The 20,353-nt window shown below is 42.3% G+C and overlaps 1 protein-coding gene across 9 annotated transcripts in view; it reads left to right on the forward strand.

Annotated features, from left to right (window-relative positions):
• The first annotated feature begins 11,558 nt into the window (after nucleotides 1-11,558).
• The window catches only part of RBM39 (RNA binding motif protein 39), a 43,481-nt gene continuing 34,686 nt past the window's right edge, over nucleotides 11,559-20,353 (forward strand). Inside the window, exons 1-5 of one of the 9 annotated variants that reach the window (XM_032295123.1) lie at nucleotides 11,559-11,936; nucleotides 12,962-13,025; nucleotides 13,251-13,323; nucleotides 14,777-14,826; nucleotides 19,808-19,879. Coding sequence is in view for 4 of the 9 variants with exons in the window: in XM_032295117.1 (XP_032151008.1) it covers nucleotides 12,975-13,025; nucleotides 14,777-14,826 (101 nt within the window). In the remaining 5 variants the exon portion in view is untranslated. The other 8 variants (XM_032295120.1, XM_032295121.1, XM_032295124.1 and 5 more) reach the window with 8 other exon arrangements.

Raw genomic sequence — 20,353 nt, forward strand, 5'->3', positions numbered from 1 at the left:
AGCCTTATTTGCTCTTATAGCTCCATAAAACTCTATTATAGCAATTGTCACAGTTATGCATCTTCATTTATTTACACAGTCTTTCTTTTTCTTTCTTTTTTTTTTTTTTTTTTTTTTTTTTTTTTGAGACATTCTCCCTCTGTCTTCTCCCAGGCTGGAGTGCAGTGGTGTGATCTTGGCTAACTGCAACCTCCAAGTCCCAGGTTCAAGTGATTCTCCTTCCTCAGCTTCCTGAATAGCTGGAACTACAGACATGTGTCACCATGCCTAGCTAATTTTTTTTTTTAAAGACAGGGTTTCAACTTGTTGGTCAGGGTGGTTTCAAACCCCTGACCTCAGGTGATCCACCTACCTTGGCATCCCAAAGTGCTGGGATTACAGATGTGAGCCACCATGCCCCGCCGCCCAGCTAATTTTTAAATATTTTTAGTGGAGACAGAGTTTTGCCATATTGGTTAGGCTGGTCTTGAACTCCTGACCTCAGATGATCCACCCACCTTGACCTCCAATGTGTTGGGATTACAGGCATGAGCCACTGTGCCTGGCCCTATTTATATAGTCCTTTGATCAATGCCTGCCTCTTCCAACAAGGTTTGTAAATTCCAAGAGGGAAGCAGCCATGACTGGTTTTTGCACTCCATTGTTTGTTTTCCCAGTGTCTATTATTGTGACTGCCACATATATATACATGGAATATATGGCCAGGCGTGGTGGCTCATGCCTATAATCCCAGCACTTTGGGAGGCCAAGGTGAGTGTATCATGAGGTTGGGAGTACAAGCCTGGCCAAGATGGTGAAACCCCGTCTCTACTAAAAATGCAAAAAAATTAGCTGGGTGTGGTGGCGAGCGCTTGTAATTTCAATTACTCGGGAGGCTGAGGCAGAGAATCGCTTGAACCCAGGTGGCTGAGGTTGTAGCAAGCCGAGATTCCAGCACTACACTCTAGCCTGGGCGACAAAGTGAGGCTGTATCAAAAACAACAACAATGAAGAAAAGATAGGGTCCCTCTCTGTTGCTCAGGCTGGTCTTAAACTCCTAATCTCAAGCAATCCTCCTGCCTTGGCCTCCCAAAGCATGGAGACTACTGGCATGAGCCACTGCACCCAGCCTATTCTCTTTTTATTGAGGTAAAATTCACATAAAATAAAAATAGTAATCATATTAAAGTGTTAAGTTCTTGGCATTTATATCCACAGTGTTGTGCAACCATCTCCAACGTCTAGTTCTGGAAAATTCTTCTTACCCCAACAGGAAACCTTATAGCCATTAAATAGTCATCCCACATTCCTCCTTCCCTCTAGCTCCTGGCAACTACCAATCTGATTTCTGTCTCTATGGATTTATCAATTCTGGATGTTTAATATAAATGATATAATATGTGACCTTTTATGTCTGGCTTCTTTCACTTAGCATAATGTTTTCAAGGTTTATCTACATTATAGCATGTACCAGTACTTCTTTTTATGGCTGAATATACTACATTTTGTTTATCCATTCAGCAATTGATAGGCATTTGGGTTGTTTTCATTTTTTGGCTATAGTGAGCAGTGCTGTTATCAACATTTGTGTATGAGTAATTATTTGACTGTCTGTGTTTATTTATTTTTATTTTTATTTTTGAGATCAAGTCTTGCTCTGTCTCCCAGGCTGGAGTGCAGTGGTGTGATCTTGGCTCATTGCAACCACCACCTCCTGGGTTCAAGCGATCTTCCCACATGAGCCTCTGGAGTAGCTGGGGTTATAGGCGCCAAAGTGCCTGGCTAATACTTGCATTTTTGGCAGAGACAGAATTTCACCATATTGGTCAGGCTTGTCTTGAACTCCTGACCTCAAGTGATTTGCCTGCCTCAGTCTCCCAAGGTGCTGGAATTACAGGTGTGAACCACTATGCCCAGCTGAATGTCCATTTTAAATTATTTTGTTATGCCTAAGAGTATACTTGCTGGGTCATATGGTAACCCTATGTTTAACTTTTTGAGTAACTGCCAAACTATTCTCTATAGCAGCTACATCATTAATATGTAAACATTGATACCAATAAAGTATAAGTGTTCCAATTCCTCCACATTCTTACCAAAATCCCTTGTTTCTTTTACTATAGCATACAATTCATGTCTATACTGCACATGTTGCAACTCTGTTGCTTCATTTATATATTGAGTTGGGACCTAGTTATTTATTTCATTTATTTTAGAGAAGTCTCACTATGTTGCCCAGGCTGTATGTAAATTCCGGGGCTCAAGAAATCCTCCCACCTCAGCCTCCTGAGTAGCTGAGGTAACAGGTTCCTGCCACCTAGGTGGGCTAGGGAGCTGGTTATTTAGAGATGTTTGGGCAAGATATATGTCTATAGACCTCTTACAGAAAATGACTGTTAAGAACCTATTTTTTTCAGCCCCCAAAAGAATAAGTCTATTAGATACATCTTTTCAGAGATGCTATGTCTTTCTGGGCTATTCATTGTACATGGTCATTCATTCATGTCATGGAATCACATGCCTTTCATTCAAAACCACTGTTGAATTGATGCTTCTTTTGTTTGCCATCCTTCATTTTCAAGGTGTATCTCCATCTTGTGATGCCTTGTCAGCAGAATCTTCCTCTCTATTGCTAGATTTGCTTAATTCCTAAATCTTTTGCAATGCTGTGTTTGATTGCATTATTTTTGCTTCTGTTAGCAGATGTCTTTAAACAATACTCTGCCTCCTAATTTGCAATGGTTTATCCATTTCTCTGGTTGTCAAATCAGAAATTTTGGGACAAAATACACTGCTTTCTCTGGTCCTTTGTGCCTGTGTCTGCCATTCTTCACTTAAATAAAGTTAACAGAACATTACCCAATTTATAAGCATTTGTCAGAAGGAATCTATTGGTACATTTAAGATTTGTGAATTTTGCCATATGTAAATGTTATGTCATTTGAAAACATTGTGAACACTATTAAACTCTAGTTGAGATTAGGGAATGCTGAAGTGTTTAGGAATAAAGTACATTTATGTCTGCAATTTGCTTTGAAAAGCATGAAAAATTAAGTTGTATGAATGGATGGACAAAGGGATAGATGAATATGTGTCACAGTAAATGCTGCAAAATGTCAAATGTAAAATAGATGGTGGGCATCTGTACTATTCTCTCAACCTCTGCTTGAAAATATTCATAATACTGCCGGGCGCAATGGCTCAAGCCTGTAATCCCAGCACTTTGGGAGGCCGAGGCGGGTGGATCACGAGGTCAAGAGATCGAGACCATCCTGGTCAACATGGTGAAACCCTATCTCTACTAAAAATACAAAACATTAGCTGGGCATGGTGGTGCATGCCTGTAATCCCAGCTACTCAGGAGGTTGAGGCAGGAGATTGCCTGAATACAGGAGGCGGAGGTTGCGGTGAGCCGAGATCGCACCATTGCACTCCAGCCTGGGTAACAAGAGTGAAACTCTGTCTCAAAAAAAAAAAAAAAAAGAAAGAAAAAGAAAATATTCATAATAAAATGTTGAAAAAAAAAATCTCCCTAACTGTTCTGATGATATATATCAATCAGCTACTTTCAGAAGAAGATTCTGTGATTACTTCATTATAGTCTGATCATTTCAATTTATTTCATTCAAGGAAATAAACAAGGCCGGGAATGGTGGCTCATGTCTGTAATCCAACACTTTGAGAGGCTGAGGTGGGTGTGATCACTTGAGGTCAGGAGTTGGAGACCAGTCTGGCCAAGATGGTGAAACCTCGTCTTTACTAAAAATACAAAAATTATCCAGGTGTGGTGGTGTGCGCTTGTAATCTCAGCTACTTCAGAGGCTGAGGCAGGAGCATCACTTGAACCCAGGAGGTGGAGATTGCAGTGAGCTGAAATTGCACCGGTGTAATCCAGCCTGGGCAACAGAGCAAGACTCCATATGAAAAAAAAAAAAAAAAAAAAAGGCTGGGCACAGTGGCTAATGCCTGTGAGCACTTTGGTAGGCCAACGCCGGCAGATCATGAGGTCAGGAGACAGAGACCATCCTGGCCATGTTGAAATCTTATTAAATACAAATATACTAAAATACAAAAAAGTAGCCAGGCATGGTGGCGCAAACCTGTAGTCCCAGCTACTTAGGAGGCTGAGACAGGGGAATCTCCTGAACCCGGGAAATGGAGGTTGCAGTGAGCCGAGATCATGCTACTACACTCCAGCCTGGTGACAGAACAAGACCCCATCTCAAAAAAAAAAAAAAAAAAGAAAGCTGGGCTCTGTGACTCATGCCTATAATCCTAGCACTTTGGGAGGCCGAGGGAGGTGGATCACCTCAGGTCAGGAGTTCGAGACCACCCTGGCCAACATGGTGAAACCCCCATGTCTACTAAAAATACAAAAATCACAAAAATCAGCCAGGCATGGTGGTGTGTGCCTGTACTCCCAGCTACCTGGGAGGTTGAGGCAGAAGAATCACTTGAACATGGGATGTAGAGATTGCTGTGAGCCAAGATCACGCCAGTTCACTCCAGACTGGGTAAAAGAGCAAAACTGTGTCTCAAAAAAAAAAACAAAAAACAAAAAAAGTCCAGGTGCGGTGGCACGCGCCTGTAATCCTAGCTACGTAGGAAGCTGAGGCAGGAGAATTGCTTGAACCTGGGAGGTGGAGATTGCAGTGAGCCCAGATCACACCACTGCACTCCAGCCTGAGTGACAGAGTGAGACTCTGTCCCAAAAAAAAAAAAAAAAGGAAAATGAACAGATTTAAAGGAATAAATGGGATTTTACATAGAAAAAGGTTTATAGCGTACTTTGGGAGGCCGAGGTGGGTGGATCACCTGAGGTCAGGAGTTCAAGACCAGCCTGGCCATCATGGTGAAACCCCACCTTAAAAAAAAAAAAAAAAAAGGTTTATAATGTGTGAAGTGCTATGCAAATACACTATTATTAATACTATTAGCCACGTTAGGTGGCTCATGCCTATAATTTTAGCATTTTGGGAGGCTGAGGTGGGAGGATTGCTTCAGACCAGGATTTTAAAAGCTGGCTAGACAACACAGAGATACCCTGTCTCCACAAAAAAAAAAAAAAAAGAAAAGAAAAGAAAAGAAAAAAAACAGCCAGGTGTAGTGGTATGTGTCTGTAGCCCTAGCTACTAAGGAGATTGAGGCGGGATGATCACTTAAGGCCAGGAGTTCAAGGCTGCAATAACCTGTGATGGTGCCACGATACAATGCTTACTGGGATACATTGCCAGACTCCATCTTTTTTCTGAGACAGGTTCTTGCTATGATGACCAGGCTGGTGTCAAACTCCTGGGCTCAAGTGATTGTCTGCCTTGGCCTCCCAAAGTGGTGGTATTATAGGTGTCAGCCACATGCCTGGCCAAGACCCTGACTTTTGATGTTTAAAGCATTGAGTTTATGCAAAATCTTATTAGTATAATGCAAGACAGTATCTTGAATACAGTTTTATGTTCCTTCAGGTGTTCTCTCACTAAATTGGGAACTCTTAAAGGAAAAAGGATGATCCATTTGATTAGTTTTGTGCTCACAAATTGTCTTAAAGAGTGTATCACCTACCAAATGTACTAAATAAACACTTATTGAATGAATCAGTAAACAGTGTATCTCATTGATAAGCTCTAAATGAGTGTTATAAATTACTAGGTTATCATGTATTGAATGTTTTCAATTTTATTCTCAATCTAAAGTAGCATTTTGGCTGGGCGTGGTGGCTCACGCCTGTAATCCAAACACTTTGGAGGCCAAGGCGGGCAGATCACCTGAGGTCGGGAGTTCAAGACCAGCCTGACCAACATGGTGAAACCCTGTCTTTAAAAAAAAAAAAAAAAAAAAAAAAAAAGTAGCATTTTGGGCAATACTTTTGGCCTTGGGATGGACAGATGGGCTATTGTGAGTGTCCCTTAATTTTCTTCATTGCCATAACTATGGTGAGTTCACAGCATTTTACTTTTTTTTTTTTTTAGATGGGGTTTCACCATGATGGCCAGGCTGGTCTTGAACTCCTGACCTCAGGTGATCCACCCACCTCGGCCTCCCAAAGTGCTAGGATTACAGGCGTGAGCCACTGTGCCCGGCCAACATTTTGCTTTTTTGACCAAAGATGAAACTCTGACAGAAAGCATCAATTGTTATCTTCCTATCTAGTTCACATAGGATCTAATGAAATTATCTTGAGTTTGAGGACAGGATTTTTTGACAGTGATCCCAATGATCCCCAGCAAAGTTAACGTGGTATCAACCTCAAGTATAGCTAGGGATGTACCCTTGAAAGATTTCTTCTAGGCCGAGTGAGGTGGCTCATGCCTATAATCCCAGAACTTTGGGAGGCCGAGGTGGGTGCATCACGAGGTCAGAAACCTGACTAAACATGGTAAAACCTGGTCTCTACTAAAAATATAAAAATTAGCCAGGTGTGGTGGCTCGTGCCTGTAATCCAAGCTACTTGGGAGGCTGAGGCAGGAGAATTGCTTGAATCTGGGAGGCAGAGGTTGTACTGAGCTGAGATCGTGCCAATGCATTCTAGCCTGGGCAACAGAGCTAGACTCTGTCTCAAAAAAAAAAAAAAAAAAAAACTCAATCAGGAAGTAGATTGATTTAGAAAATCAAGTACAGAAGGAAAAGGAACCTGGGTGGGAGGTACAATTTCATCTGCTTAAATCAGGCAAGGGTCACATGGGTGTTAAAATTAATTGCATCTGGGCCAGGTACGGTAGCTCACACCTGTAATCCCAGGATTTTAGGGGCTGAGGCAGGTGGATCATGAGTTCAGGAGTTCAAGATCAGCCTGGCCAACATGGTGAAACCCCATCTCTACTAGAAATACAAAAATTAGTGGGGAGTGAATCCCAGCTACTCAAGAGGCTGAGGGAGGAGAATAATTTGAACCTGGGAGGTGGAGGTTCCAGTGAGTCAAGAACGTGCCATTGCACTCCAGCCTTGGTGACAAGAGAGAAACTCCATCAAAAATAAAAATAAAAAAGAGAAATGCTTGAGATTAACCCAATTACTCTGCTTTGATTATTACACATTATATGCCTATATCAAAACATCACAGGTTTGAAGTCCCAGTCTCTACAAAAGTCTCTTTTCTCTTTTTGAGACGGAGTCTCACTCTGTCACCCAGGCTGGAGTGCAGTGGCTCATTCTCTGGTCACTGAAAACTGTGCCTCCATGGTTCAAGTGATTCTCTTGCAGGAGAATGGCTTGAACCCGGGAGGTGGCGGTTGCAGTAAGCCGACATCCCACCACCGCACTCCAGCCTCAAGACAGAGGGAGACTGTCTCAAAACAAAACAAAACAAAACAAAAAAACAATTCTACCTGCTATAGATCTTTGGAGACAAAAAAAAGAAAACAAAACCACATGTATCTGATAAACATATACACTTAAAATGTACGCTTATTAAAAAATTAAAAATCGGGCTGGGCGCGGTGGCTCAAGCCTGTAATCCCAGCACTTTGGGAGGCCGAGGCGGGTGGATCACGACATGGTGAAACCCTGTCTCTACTAAAAATACAAAAAATTAGCTGGGCATGGTGGTGCATGCCTGTAATCCCAGCTACTCAGGAGGTTGAGGCAGGAGAATTGCCTGAACCCAGGAGGCGGTTGTTGCGGTGAGCCGAGATCGCGCCATTGAACTCCAGCCTGGACAAAAAAAGCCAAAATCCGTCCCAAAAAAAAAAAAAAAAAAAAAAAAATTAAAAATCCTCAAATTGGTAAAATACATTTAGTTTACAGCCTAATTCTCTAAGTATATTAATTACTTTTTCAACTCTATTTCAGGCTCCATTCCTCTATCCTTTGAGAGCAAAAAGTTTTTTTTTAAACCCCACCTGCAGTCCCCCGAGAGCAAAATTATAAAAGGGAAATTAATTTACATAGAGAGTTCATGAATCAGAGTTACAGAAGTTTTATAAAGTGAATGAAAAGCATGTTATGTTGGTCATATTTTCTTTTCTGTTAGAGACAGGGTCCTTCTCTGTTGCCCAGGCTGGAGTAAAGTGGCACATGATTCTAGTTGACTGAAGTCTTGAACTCCTAGGCTCAAGCAATACTCCCATCTCAGCCTCCTGAGTAGCTGGAACTACAGGCATGCATCATCATGTCTGGCTAATTTTTAAGTTGTGTGTACAGACAAGGTCTTGATATATTGACCAGGCTAGTCTCAAATTCCTGGGCTCATGCAATCCTCCTGCCTTGGCCTCCCAAAGTTCTGGGATTACAGGTCATGTGCCGTCATGCCTAAGGATATTTTCTTTTCTTTTCTTTCTTTTGTTATTCTTTTTCTTTTTTTTTTGAGACAGAGGTCTCCCTCTATCACCCAGGCCAGATTGCACTGGTGCAATCTCGGCTCACTGCAACCTCCACCTCCTGGGTTCAAGCAATTCTCCTGCCTCAGCCTCCCAAGTAGCTGGGAAAACAGGTACGTACCACCACACCCAGCTAAATTTTGTATTTTTAGTAGAGACAGGGTTTCACTATGTTGGCCAGGGTGGTCTCGATGTCTTGATCTCATGATCTGCCTGCCTTGGCCTCCCAAAGTGGTAGGATTATAGGTGTGAGCCACGGCGCCCAGCTGGATATTTTCTTTTAAACATAAAAAATACTCGTTTGGCCGGGTGCGATGGTTCATGCCTGTAATCTCAGCACTTTTGGGAGGCTGAGGTGGGTGGATCACACCTAGGTCGGGAGTTCGAGACCAGCCTGACCAACATGGAGAAACCCCATCTCTACTAAAAATACAAAATCAGCTGGGTGTGGTGGTACATGCCTGTAATCTCAGCTACTCAGGAGGCTGAGGCAGGAGAATCGCTTGAACCTAGGAGGCAGAGGTTGTGGTGAGCCGAGGTCACGCCATTGCACTCCAGCCTGGGGGACTAAGCAAGACTCTGTCTCAAAAAACAAACAAACAAACAAACACTCTTGTTTGAGAGACTTGATTTTTTAAAATGGTGTTTTTAAATTATCTGCTAAGTTGACAAATTGTCTCCCATGGTCCTTCAGCAGAAAACCATTTAAGGGATCTCAAATCATCAAGTGACTTAGAACTTAAATTCTTCGCAAACAAGAAGTCTAGAGGTTAAGGTCAAATTCTGTCCTGTCATGCTTCCAAACAAACAAGAAAAATGAAGTGTCACCTTCATGCTTTGATTTTGCACAGTAACAAGACAGAATACTGGAATTATCAGGCCAGGGAGGGGGGTGCCCTTTTTTTTGAGATAGAGTCTAGCTCTGTCACACAGGCTGGAGTGCAGTGGCGTGATATCAGCTCAGTACAACCTCTGCCTCCTGGATTCAAGGGAGTCTCCTGCCTCAGCCTCCCAAGTAGCTGGGACTGCAGGCCCCCACGACGCCCGGCTAATTTTTCTATTTTCAGTAGAGATGGAGTTTTGCCATGTTGGTCAGGCTGGTCTTGAACTCCTGACCTCAAACAATCCACCTGCCTCAAGTGCTGGGATTACAGGCATGAGCCACCGAACTCCGCCTCCAGAGCCAGACTCCATCTCAGAAATAAAATAAAATCAAAACGGGATCTGAATTTTCAGAAAAAGGATTAAGAGAGTATTCTGGAAAGGCGTGGTGGCTCACGCCTGTAATCCAAGCACTTTGGAGGCCAAGGCCGGCGGAACACCTGAGGTCGGGAGTTCAAGACCAGCCTGATCAACATGGTGAAACCCCCGTCTTTAAAAAAATAAAAATAATAAAAAAAAAGTATTCTAACTACAAAATAACTGTTATTAATAATCCTCGGTCAGTCGCAGTGGCTCACGCCTATAATCCCAGCACTTTGGGAGGCCGAGGCGGGTGGATCACCTGAGGTCAGGAGTTCCAAGACCAGCCTGTGCCAACATGGTGAAACCCCATCTCTTAAAAAAAATAATAATAATCCTCTAAGATAAACCCTAGCCTGTGTGTAAAGTTAACCTGAGAGGTAAAACCTCTTAACATCTATATTTTCTCTAAATAATTTTGTTTAGCAGAAATAGAAGTTAGCTTTTTTGAAGATTAAATATTTTCCAGGTGTTTTACAGACATTATATCATTTAATCTTCACTACAACCTTACTGAGCCTTCATTCACTAATTCACTGAGGGTCTACCTGGGCAGACATGCCCTGCAAACCTCTGAAATTCAGTAGTGAGCATTGCCTGCCTTCCTCAATCTCAAGTAGCTTAGTCCAACTACTAAGAATATGTCCCCCACTTTTTTTTCTCAGACGGAGTTTTGCTCTTGCTGCCCAGGGTGGAGTGCAATGGTGTGATCTCGGCTCACCATAACCTCAGCCTCCTGGGTTCAAGTGATTCTCCTGCCTCAGCCTACCAAGTAGCCTCCCGAGTAGCTGGGATTACAGGCATGTGCCACCGCACCCGGCTAATGTTATTTTTAGTAGAGACGGGGTGTCTCCATGTTAGTCAGGCTGGTCTCGAACTCCTGACCTCAGGCGATCCGCCCGCCTCGGCCTCCCAAAGTGCCGGAATCACTGGCGTGAGCCACCGCGCCAGGCCTGAATATGTCCCCTTTTAAATCAGGAAATGAAAGATCTGCTCTGAGGTTAATTTCCTTGTCCAAGGTCACACAGTGTTGGAGCAGCTAGCTACACGAATCAAGCCATCTCATTTCGAATCTTTTTTTGCCCTCAATCATTAGACTCTTAAGAGACTTCGGTAAGATTTTTGATTTGAAGACTTCTTTCCAATTTTTTGTCTAGCATCTAGGAGGAAACCCCTTACAGTACTGACTAAAGAACAAGCGGCGAATTCACACTCGAATTACCAGACATCTGGGAGAGTTCAGGGGAGAGGAGCCAGGTCGCAGGGGAAAGGGGGACCTTTTTTTGGTGGGAGGAAGGGTCTTTTTTTTTTTTCCCCAGCAATTCTTCAGTAATATTCAGGAAGGGGAACATTTTTGAAGAAACGGTAGCAACACTGACACAAGGGCTGATTAAATTCAGGGCACAAAAGCTGATGCCATGCCAAGGGAAGCAGAGTTTATTTTTTCCACTTTTTTTTTGCTTTTCTCCACTATTTCCAAGAGTGTTTCAAAGCTCGACAGTGGACGACGCGCCATTGGCTCCAAATGACAAGGAAATCTATTTTTATTATCTCCCCCTTTCCTCCTACCCCTCAAGGTCTCCTCTCGCCTTCTGATACACTTTACCACTTCGTCTCCACCCTCAGCGGATAATCTGAATATGGCCTTCTTATCCTATCGCCATAAGGACTAGGTTGCCTTATGGCGACCTTGACAGCCATCCGGGTGGGAGGCCAGAGCGGAGGCGGTCGGCTGTGAGAGGAGAATCTTCAGAAGGCCGTGAGGAGGCGCCACCGAAGGGGCGGCCACCGCAGAACTCCACTCAGCTAGGAGCTCTCCGAAAGATTGACAGGCAGTCCACCAACTGTCTTTGCCGTAGAGACCCGTGCCGTCTCGCGAGATTAGAGTGCTTATGCAGCGGGGTAGTGAAAGGCGCCCCTCTGAATGGGGGATGGGAACGTCTATGGCGCAATCATTGCGCGAGATTGGGCTACAGTCGCTGGGGGCCTTATTTAGATCTCGCGATACTTTGGCCGCTCCGATTCGGAGCGTGGGGCAGCTTCTCGCGAGAGCCCGTGCTGAGGGCTCCGTGAGGCCCCGTGTGTTTGTGTGTGTATGTGTGCTGGTGAATGTGAGTACAGGGAAGCAGCGGCCGCCATTTCAGGGAGCTTGCCGACGCTGTCGCAGGGGTGGATCCTGAGCTGCCGAAGCCGCCGTCCTGCTCTCCCGCGTGGGCTTCTCTAATTCCATTGTTTTTTTTAGATTCGCTTGGGCCTAGCCGTTCTCGGAGCCCGATATTCGGGCTGGGCAGTCCCACGGCCTGGGCCTAGGGGCTTAACAGTAGCAACAGCAGCAGCGGCGGCGGCGGCAGCAGCAGTCTCTTGACGAGCACGAGCACCACAGGCGCCCGAAAGCCGGCACAGGTACTGGGACGTCGCGGACCCGCGTATTATTCCAGCTTTCTCTAGGTTTGACTCCTTTTTGGACTGAGGGGCGCTCTTGGCGGTCTTTAGTAACCGGAGTCGGGGGAGGTTTTCGAGAAATCGGCCCTGTTTCAGCGACCACGCCCTTGTTTTTCTGTCGGGTAGAGTCTGGATTCTTGTGGCCAAGACCCTTGAGAGGCCGCGATAGGATGGTGACCTGTCTCCGAGGCCTGGGCAGGCCCCGACCTCCTAACATGGCGCCAGTCGAACGCTGCCTTGGCTCACAACCCCTCCTAATGGAGGGAGTTTCCCTTTGCCCCTAAAATGGCAGTGCGATTTTTGCGCGGAAAGAGGCGCTCTCGCTCGGGTCTCGCAATTTGTTTTTGGAGTTGATAGCAGGGTTTTAAACATTGGACATTGAAGCCTCCATTTTCGTGTGTTTGGTGTAAGAGGTGTTTTGGATTCACTTACAGAAGCAAACCTTGTTAAAATGCGTGTCACTTTACTCATTCATTGTAGGGCTTTTGGAGGTTTTTCTTAAGTTTTAGAGGATGTTGGCTGAGAAAAAAATTAAGTCGATTTGAAAAACGTTTACCGTGCCAGGCGCGGTGGCTCACGCCTGTAATCCCAGCACTTGGGGAGGCCGAGGCAGGCGGATCACTTGAGGTCAGGAGTTCGAGACCAGCCTGCCTCCTCAACATAGTGAAACCCCGTCTCTACTAAAAATACAAAAATTAACTGGGCGTGGCGGCAAGCGCCTGTGATCCCAGCTATTTGGGAGGTGAGGCAGGAGAATCACTTGAACCCGGGAGGCGGAGCTTGCAGTGAGCCCAGATCGCGCCACTGCACTTCAGCCTTGGCAACTAGAGAAAAACTCCGTTTCAAAAAAAAAGAAAAATGTTTTCTCACGGAATCGTGTTGTTCTTTTCCTAGGCGTTTGGAGAAAATGTTAGGCAATATAGGCAATAAGAGTGAAATTATGTCTCAAAAAAATGTTTACTCAAGAAATTGTCTTCTTTTCCTAGGCGTTTAGAGAAAATGGCAGACGATATTGATATTGAAGCAATGCTTGAGGCTCCTTACAAGAAGGTGAGAAAAACATGTCGGTGAGGTTTATATATTTCTTAATTTAGCATTATTCACGAAACTACTGCTGAAATGTAAACTAACCTCCCCGGAGCCCTCTTGATTTATCTTATCAGAGATGCATTGCGTGTAACTTACAAAAGTAAATATATGCTATTGATGTAATAATATTGTGCAGTAGTTTCACTTCAGCGTGATGAATAAATGCCCATCTATCTCTCTTTGTAGACTTGCCTAACGATATCTCACCTCTACTCCCATGAATTCACCTTTGATTCCAGTGTGAACTGTCAATCATAAGGTAGTAATTGAGTGACTTATCGCTGTACCGTGGTCCCCTAGGTAAAATGACTCAACTAAGAATTACCAGCTCCAGTTTGGTATAGCAAAAAGGTGAATGTAGTGGTTTGGGAAAAAGCAGGGGTCCAAGAATAACAAGGCATAACCAGTCTGTGGCAAGTTAAATCTTCTAATAAGTCTTCTAAGAAGAAATGGGTGAGATTTTAAAATTTATATATATCTATGTAAGACTGGTGATAGTAGATCTTTAAACAGGCCAGTGGCAATCTGCTGCTCAGTTAATAATTACTAAAATTCTTGGATCCCTGAGTAGAAATTAAACAACAACAAAAAAAGAGGCAGTATTACAGCTTAGAGTCACTTGATGACTGTTTTACTGTTCTCCATATTGTTTTATTTTTAATTAGGCCCTGCCATAGTATTTCACACTAAAAACAAAGGAATTATTTTAGCTAATATAGTCTTTGACTCATTTCGGTATCGAAGTAAAAGTAAACTGTCTATTCATTGTTTCACCAGTTGGTGGTGAAAATAGCAGTATGCATGCATTATCACTGGTGTCACAAACTAAGCTTTGTAAGTTAGCACTTTACTCCTATAGCTGATGTAATCAAACTTTAAACATTTCGTTAAACCTTTTAAAAATAATACATTTGTTTTGGATTGTATAGCACGACCATGTGGTACCAATTTGGATGAATTCTTAATAGCTTTAAATAGTGTATGTAATTTTGTAATGCTTAGACTCTTGAAGAGCTGCTTTCTGTTTTAATGTTAAGATTCTTGTGTCTTAGTTTTTTATCATGGATGTAATTCCATGTAAACAGGTATGGAAGTAGGAAATGTTTAGGCTGGACTGGTGGATTATTAATTGACTTTCTTGGGTTCTTGGGAGTCAACATTACTAAAGCAGTGTGAATCCCTGTTTGCTTCAGGGCGAGATGTGTGACAGAGGTGGCATCAAGCTCTTACAGTCCCAACCCTCCAACGGAAATGGGCGAAGATCTCAGGAATGGCATCGGTCACAGGAAATCGATAGTGGCTGGCTGCTAGCATGGCCACTTGGGGCTTAGGCAGAAATAGAGCCATGGTACTGACCAAAGGGACCATAGCACATGGAATAAAACTCAAAACAGGACTTCATGTTTTATGGAAATTATATTTAACCACTTCAACGTTGTAAATCTGGATAACTATATAAGAAAGTAAAATTTAATAACATGTTAATATGGAAAGATTTTTTTATTTTTGTATCTTGATGACTTAAATGTAAGCAACAAAGTGGTTAAACACATACCTATCTAAATTTTTTTATAGCCTTCCATGTTAAACTATAAATAAATAATTAGTTTTAAAATTGTTTTGTATTTTCTTATTCCTGTTCCCTTTACCCTTTGACAACTTGAAATGTTACCACTTCGTCCTCATGATGTTCTTCTATCAACCCTGCTTAGGATGAGAACAAGTTGAGCAGTGCCAACGGCCACGAAGAACGTAGCAAAAAGTAAGTTTTAAGAAAGGGCCTGGGGGAGGGTGGTGAACTCTTTTGTGATTTTAGACCATAAGTTTTGTTTCTGTGGCTAAAGTTTACAAAGTTCACTTCTGAAGTTTTTCTCTGCCTCTTTTAGAAAATTGGTTCTTTGCCTTTTGGGACAAATTCTTGGAGGAACGGTGGATTTTTTGCTTAGATTTCAGAATATAGTTTCAGATACCCTCCCCTCCAAGTCCATCATGACAACCTGGTGACAAGTTCTATGTTAGAGGTTGTCCTGTTTTAAATTTGTTAACTTTGGTTTAATATTTGGTGATCCTTGTTTCTTACGATCCATGTTAGAGGAAGAAAAAAAAATTTGGTGATCTTATTGATAAAACATATCCACTGATCTTAAAAGGGAGGAGTTAAGTTAGATAATAACTAGGCCATGGAAAGTATTGTTTGCCTTAAATTGCTGAAGGAGTCAAAACCGTGAATTATTTTTGCTCCTTGCTGCTCAAAGGCCCTTTTGGAAGAGATGTGACAGAAGATTTAAGTACTTAGGGTGGTTTTCAATATCTTAGGCCTTTTAAACTCTAGACTTAATAGGGTGGTGGTTTTGGAAATTATTAATATATCTGTACACTTTATTTGGGTAAGATGAGTAACTCACTAGGAACTCTACTACAGACTGGTACAGAAAACCGTACAAAAAGTCTTAAGTAACAGTTATAACAAGACCCACCTTTTTAAATTTTTGAGACAGTCTTACTCTGACCAGGCTGGAGGACAGTGGGGTGATCTCAGCTCACTGCAACCTCTACCTCCCAGGTTCAAGTGATTCTAGTGCCTCAGCCTCCTGAGTAGATGGGATTCCAGGGGTGTGGACACTCAGCTAATTTTTGTGTTTTTCGTAGAGACAGGGCTTCACCATGTTGCCCAGGATGATCTTGATCTGACCTTGTGATCTCCCCGCCTTGGCCTCCCAAAGTGCTGGGATAACAGGCATGAGCCATGGGCCAGGCCTTTTTTTTTCTTCTTTTGAGATGGACTCTTGCTCTGTTGCCTAGACTGGCGGTGCAGTGGTGGGATCTGAGCTCACTGCAGCCTCCGCCTCCTGGCTTCAGACGATTCTTTTTTTTTTTTTTTTTTTTTTTTTTTTTTTTTTTAAGACTGAGTCTTGCTCTGTTTCTTAGACTGGAGTTGCTCAGCTCACCAGAGCCTCCGCCCCCACCCACCCTTCAAGCGATTCTTTTGCCTCAGCCTCCCTAGTAGCTGGGACTATAGATGTTCACCACCATGCTTCCCTCATTTTTGTATTTTCAGTAGAGACGGGGTTTCATTTTGTTGGGCAGGCTGGTCTTGAACTTCTGACCTCCTGATCTGCCCGCCTCAGTGTCCCCAAGTGCTGGGATTACACACGTGAGCTACTGAGCCCAGCCGAGATCCACTTTATAAGGTTGGAGTATATTAGTTTTTGAAGAGCTCTAAGGTTAGCGATTCTTAATATGTGGTCTTGTTGTAAACATTAAATTGTTTCATTTGTCTGTTTTTATGGTGCCATATTAAAACATTCTGTCGGACAGGCTGTGGTGACTCATGCCTGTATAGTCTCAGCATTTTGCGAGACCAAGGCAGGCAGATCACTTGAGGCCGGGAGTTCCAGGCCAGCCTGGCCAACATTGGTGAAACCCTGTCTCCTAAAAATACAAAAATTATCTGGGTGTGGTGGTATGTGCCTGCAGTCCCAGCTACTCAAGAGGCTGAAGTAGGAGAATTACTTGAACCCCAGAGGTGGAGGTTGCAATGAGCCAAGATTGCACCACTGCACTCCTGCCTGTGTCACAGAGGGGGGCTCCTTTTTTTTTTTTTTTTTTTTTTTTTTTGAGATGGAGTTTTGCTTTTGTCACCCAAGCTGGAGTGCAGTGATGTGATCTCAGCTCACTGCAACTTCCGCCTCCCGGGTTCAAGCAATTCTGCCTTATTAGCCTCCCGAACAGCTGGGATTACAGGCATCCTTGTTTGTTTGTTTGTTTTTTGAGACGGAATTTTGTTCTTGTTGTCCAGGCTGGAGTGCAATGGTGCAATCTCGGGTCATCGAAACCTCTGCCTCCTGGGTTCAAGTGATTCTCCTGCCTCAGCTTCCTGAGTAGCTGGGATTACAGGCATGTACCACCATGCCCGGCTAGCTTTGTATTTTTAGTAGAGATGTTGTTTCACCTTGTTGGGTAGGGTGGTCTCAAACTCCTGACCTCAAGTGGTCCACCTGCCTCAGCCTCCCAGAGTACTGGGATTACAGGCATGAGCTATTGTGCCTGGCCAAGACTACATCTTAAAAAAAATCTGGGCTGGGTGGGGTGGCTCACGCCTGTGATGTTTGGGAGGCCGAGTTGGTCTGGTCACAAGGTCAAGACCAGCCTGGCCAACATGGTGAAACCCCGTCTCTACTAAAAATACAAAAATTAGCTGGATGTAGTGGCACATGCCTGTAGTCCCAGCTACTCGGGAGGCTGAAGCAGGAGAATCCCTTGAACCTGGGAGGTAGAGGTTGCAATGAGCTGAGATCTCCATATTGGACTCCAGCCTGGTGACAGAGTGAGACTCTGTCTCAGACAAATCTGTCATACTTATGACCTTATAGTAATGAAAAAGAGAAAAATAGCCACTTTCTTGATTTCTTTTTGGCTTTTCCTAAGAGCCCTAAATGCTTTATAGTAAGGACCTCAGTTATTGTCACTACAACTATAGTAGGAAGGTGGATAAAATTCATAAAATAGATGAGAAAATTTTATGTAGGATTATTCAAGGCTTGATAAGCCAATTTTTTTTTTGTACTTCCCCCAAAATAATGTAATGGATTAAAAATGATGGAATTTTTAGAAAATGACCTCCTTTTTTCTAGTGTAAGCTTGGTTGGGAATCATTGATAGTTCCTCACCAATCGAAAGAAGTTGTGGGGATCAGATTGGGTTTAGTTCTGATGTCATCTGATGCAACCAACCAGTCATCACATGATTTATGTCATCTGGTTTTAGACCTTCTGCCAAAGTAATGGTTTCCTAATGTTTCTATTTTGCAATTCTCTAATCAAAAGAAAACCCAGGAAGGCTTATTTATATAAAGTGACATAAATTGTCTAATGTATGTGTCAGCCCTAGTGGTTAACTAATGATTTCGCCTCAAGTGCCAGAAGGATAAGAACATAACTGTTGGGTACAGACCTTCATTGTTGTAACATTCTCTCATTTCACTCTTTGCCACTAAGGTCGTATCCTGTTTCTACTTGTTTTTATCCTCATTAAGGCTACAAGCTTTTATAAGGGAGTTGAGCGTTAAGCTGTCCATGTGCGACGTTCGGTGGCCTTTGTCTAATGTAGAGTACTATAGGACTAAATAGAAGAATGGACAATTTTCTTTAACCATATGATTGTTTAAGGGAAGACCCCTTCAAAACACTTTGTCTAGTAATCTTAAAATACTTGGTCAGACTTCTCATCAATTATAGATGATGAAATAAATGACTCCCTTGTTCAATCAGGACTCTTGATTTTTGTAAAGGAACTTTATCTTTGAAATTCATTTTAATGTACCTGGAAGAAAATCTTTGTATTTAGGAATATATAGAGAACATGTAAAACATTTTGCCTTTGCTTTTAACCTTTAGTACTAAATTAAATTTCCTAACCAAAGGAAAGTGCCATGTTACATTTTACATTGTAAAACTTCATTGTCTTAAAAGCCATATTGAGCTATATAGCTTGTTAGGTAGGAGAAAAATGCATATTCTGAGAAACTGAGTTGACTGACTAAATTTGTTTTTTAGTTGTATACTTTTGATTCTCAACATACATTTCATTGTATCCTAGAATAATAAAAGCAACAAAGTTTTTTGTGACACAAATTGGTTGTCAGCCTGCTTTCTGAAGAGCTGTAAACCTGAGTTTTGCAAGACCTCAAAGTATGCATCCTAAGTGCCTGAGCTTGTGCTCATGGGAATATTATTTGTTAAAGTAACCAGTTTTGCAAAGTCTAAATCAGCGTCCATTCCGTTAAGCTCTTTAGAGAATTACTCGATAAAAGATAACATTAAAGTGACACAGTTGAAATATATTGGCTACTGTGGTGTGGATTATCTATAAATTTTGGAATAAATGACTTTTCTATTTTTCTTCTTATTTTCCAGAATACTTTGCATTTAAATTTTAGATCTTCTTACATGGAAGAGGTCAAATCCAGTTATAGCAAAACACCTTTACAGCAGAGGCCATATAACCAAAAAGTCCAAAGGCCCAGCCCAGTGGACCATTTACTTCAATGATGTTCAGTACAAAATTTCACTGCCATTAAAGACTTTGGAAAGTCCTTTTTAAGTTGTAACAGGATTTGACTATTAGTGTGGATTTTGAAAACCCTTCTTTAGTTAATGTAATAAATGCTCTTTGAAGCTGGTAGTACACTGGTTTCTTGCACCCTTATATTTTTCTCGGGGCTTTTATGCAAAATACTGTATTTTCCGAATGTCTTAGTATGTTGCTGTCTTTTTACCTGTCTGGGGTTGCCTTCAGATGTGGATGGGGACTTGTTTACAAAAAGTCCTATAAGACCATAAACTAAAATTAGCTCTCCAATTTTCCAGTATTTTCTTTTGGCAGAATAAGTTTTGGGTCCTGTGAGAGGTGAACAGGCTGGTTGCCTCTCTTGCGGTAGCCCATCTATGAGCAGAACAAAAACTTTGTCTGTTTTTGAGGGGTGTGGACTTTTTACCTTGTCCCCTATTTATTATATTCAGGACTTTAGGTTTTAGAAATCTCACGGAATTCTTCCGTTAGAATAGTGTCACAGAGATAGTGTTACGTTTTTTAGGCAACAGAATTGGAGTGTTACCTGTTGCCCATCTGGGCGTTGCTTTGATGAGTTCTATTTAAATAATGAGTGTAGCCTAATTTTCTGTCATGTGCTACTTAGCATATATACATTTCTGACAGTCAGGTGGATTATCTTGAAATTTTAGACAAAGTTTCTGCCTCCTTGGAAAGCTCTACATCTCCTTGTGATTGGAGTGTGGGTTTCAAGATTCCAGAAGGTGGGTGTCTTCATTTTCTATTTTCAATGCACTCTAAGATGACCTGCTTACAGGTTCTCTGAGGCAGACCTCAATTGCTCTTGTGCTATGTAACTTTGCTTTGATAAGGAATAAACAACCACATAACAGATAATGATATAGAATTGTCAAAATGTTTAATTTTTAAGCCACTACAAATTGATGTTTTAGTGGAATAAGTTGATTTTGAAATGTCTTTCAATTTATATTGAAATATCTGAAGGCACCTCTAAAATTTGGGTGATGACACAGAGGTATAGATTATGATTTAATTATGAATTGGTGGTATACTGTGAAGAATACGGAAGTGAACAGGAAGATACAGGGTTTTTGGTTTTCAGTTTGAGATTTTAAAAAGATCTGTGAAGGTCAAGATGATCATTGGGTTTGATTGCATATCCACAGGCTTCTATAAACTGGCTTTAAAATGGCGTACTCCAGTTTCTGGTGTATTCA

This window comes from Sapajus apella, unplaced genomic scaffold, assembly GCF_009761245.1.
Source record: "Sapajus apella isolate SASKATOON/1434 unplaced genomic scaffold, GSC_monkey_1.0 scaffold33, whole genome shotgun sequence".
Lineage (NCBI taxonomy): Eukaryota > Metazoa > Chordata > Mammalia > Primates > Cebidae > Sapajus > Sapajus apella.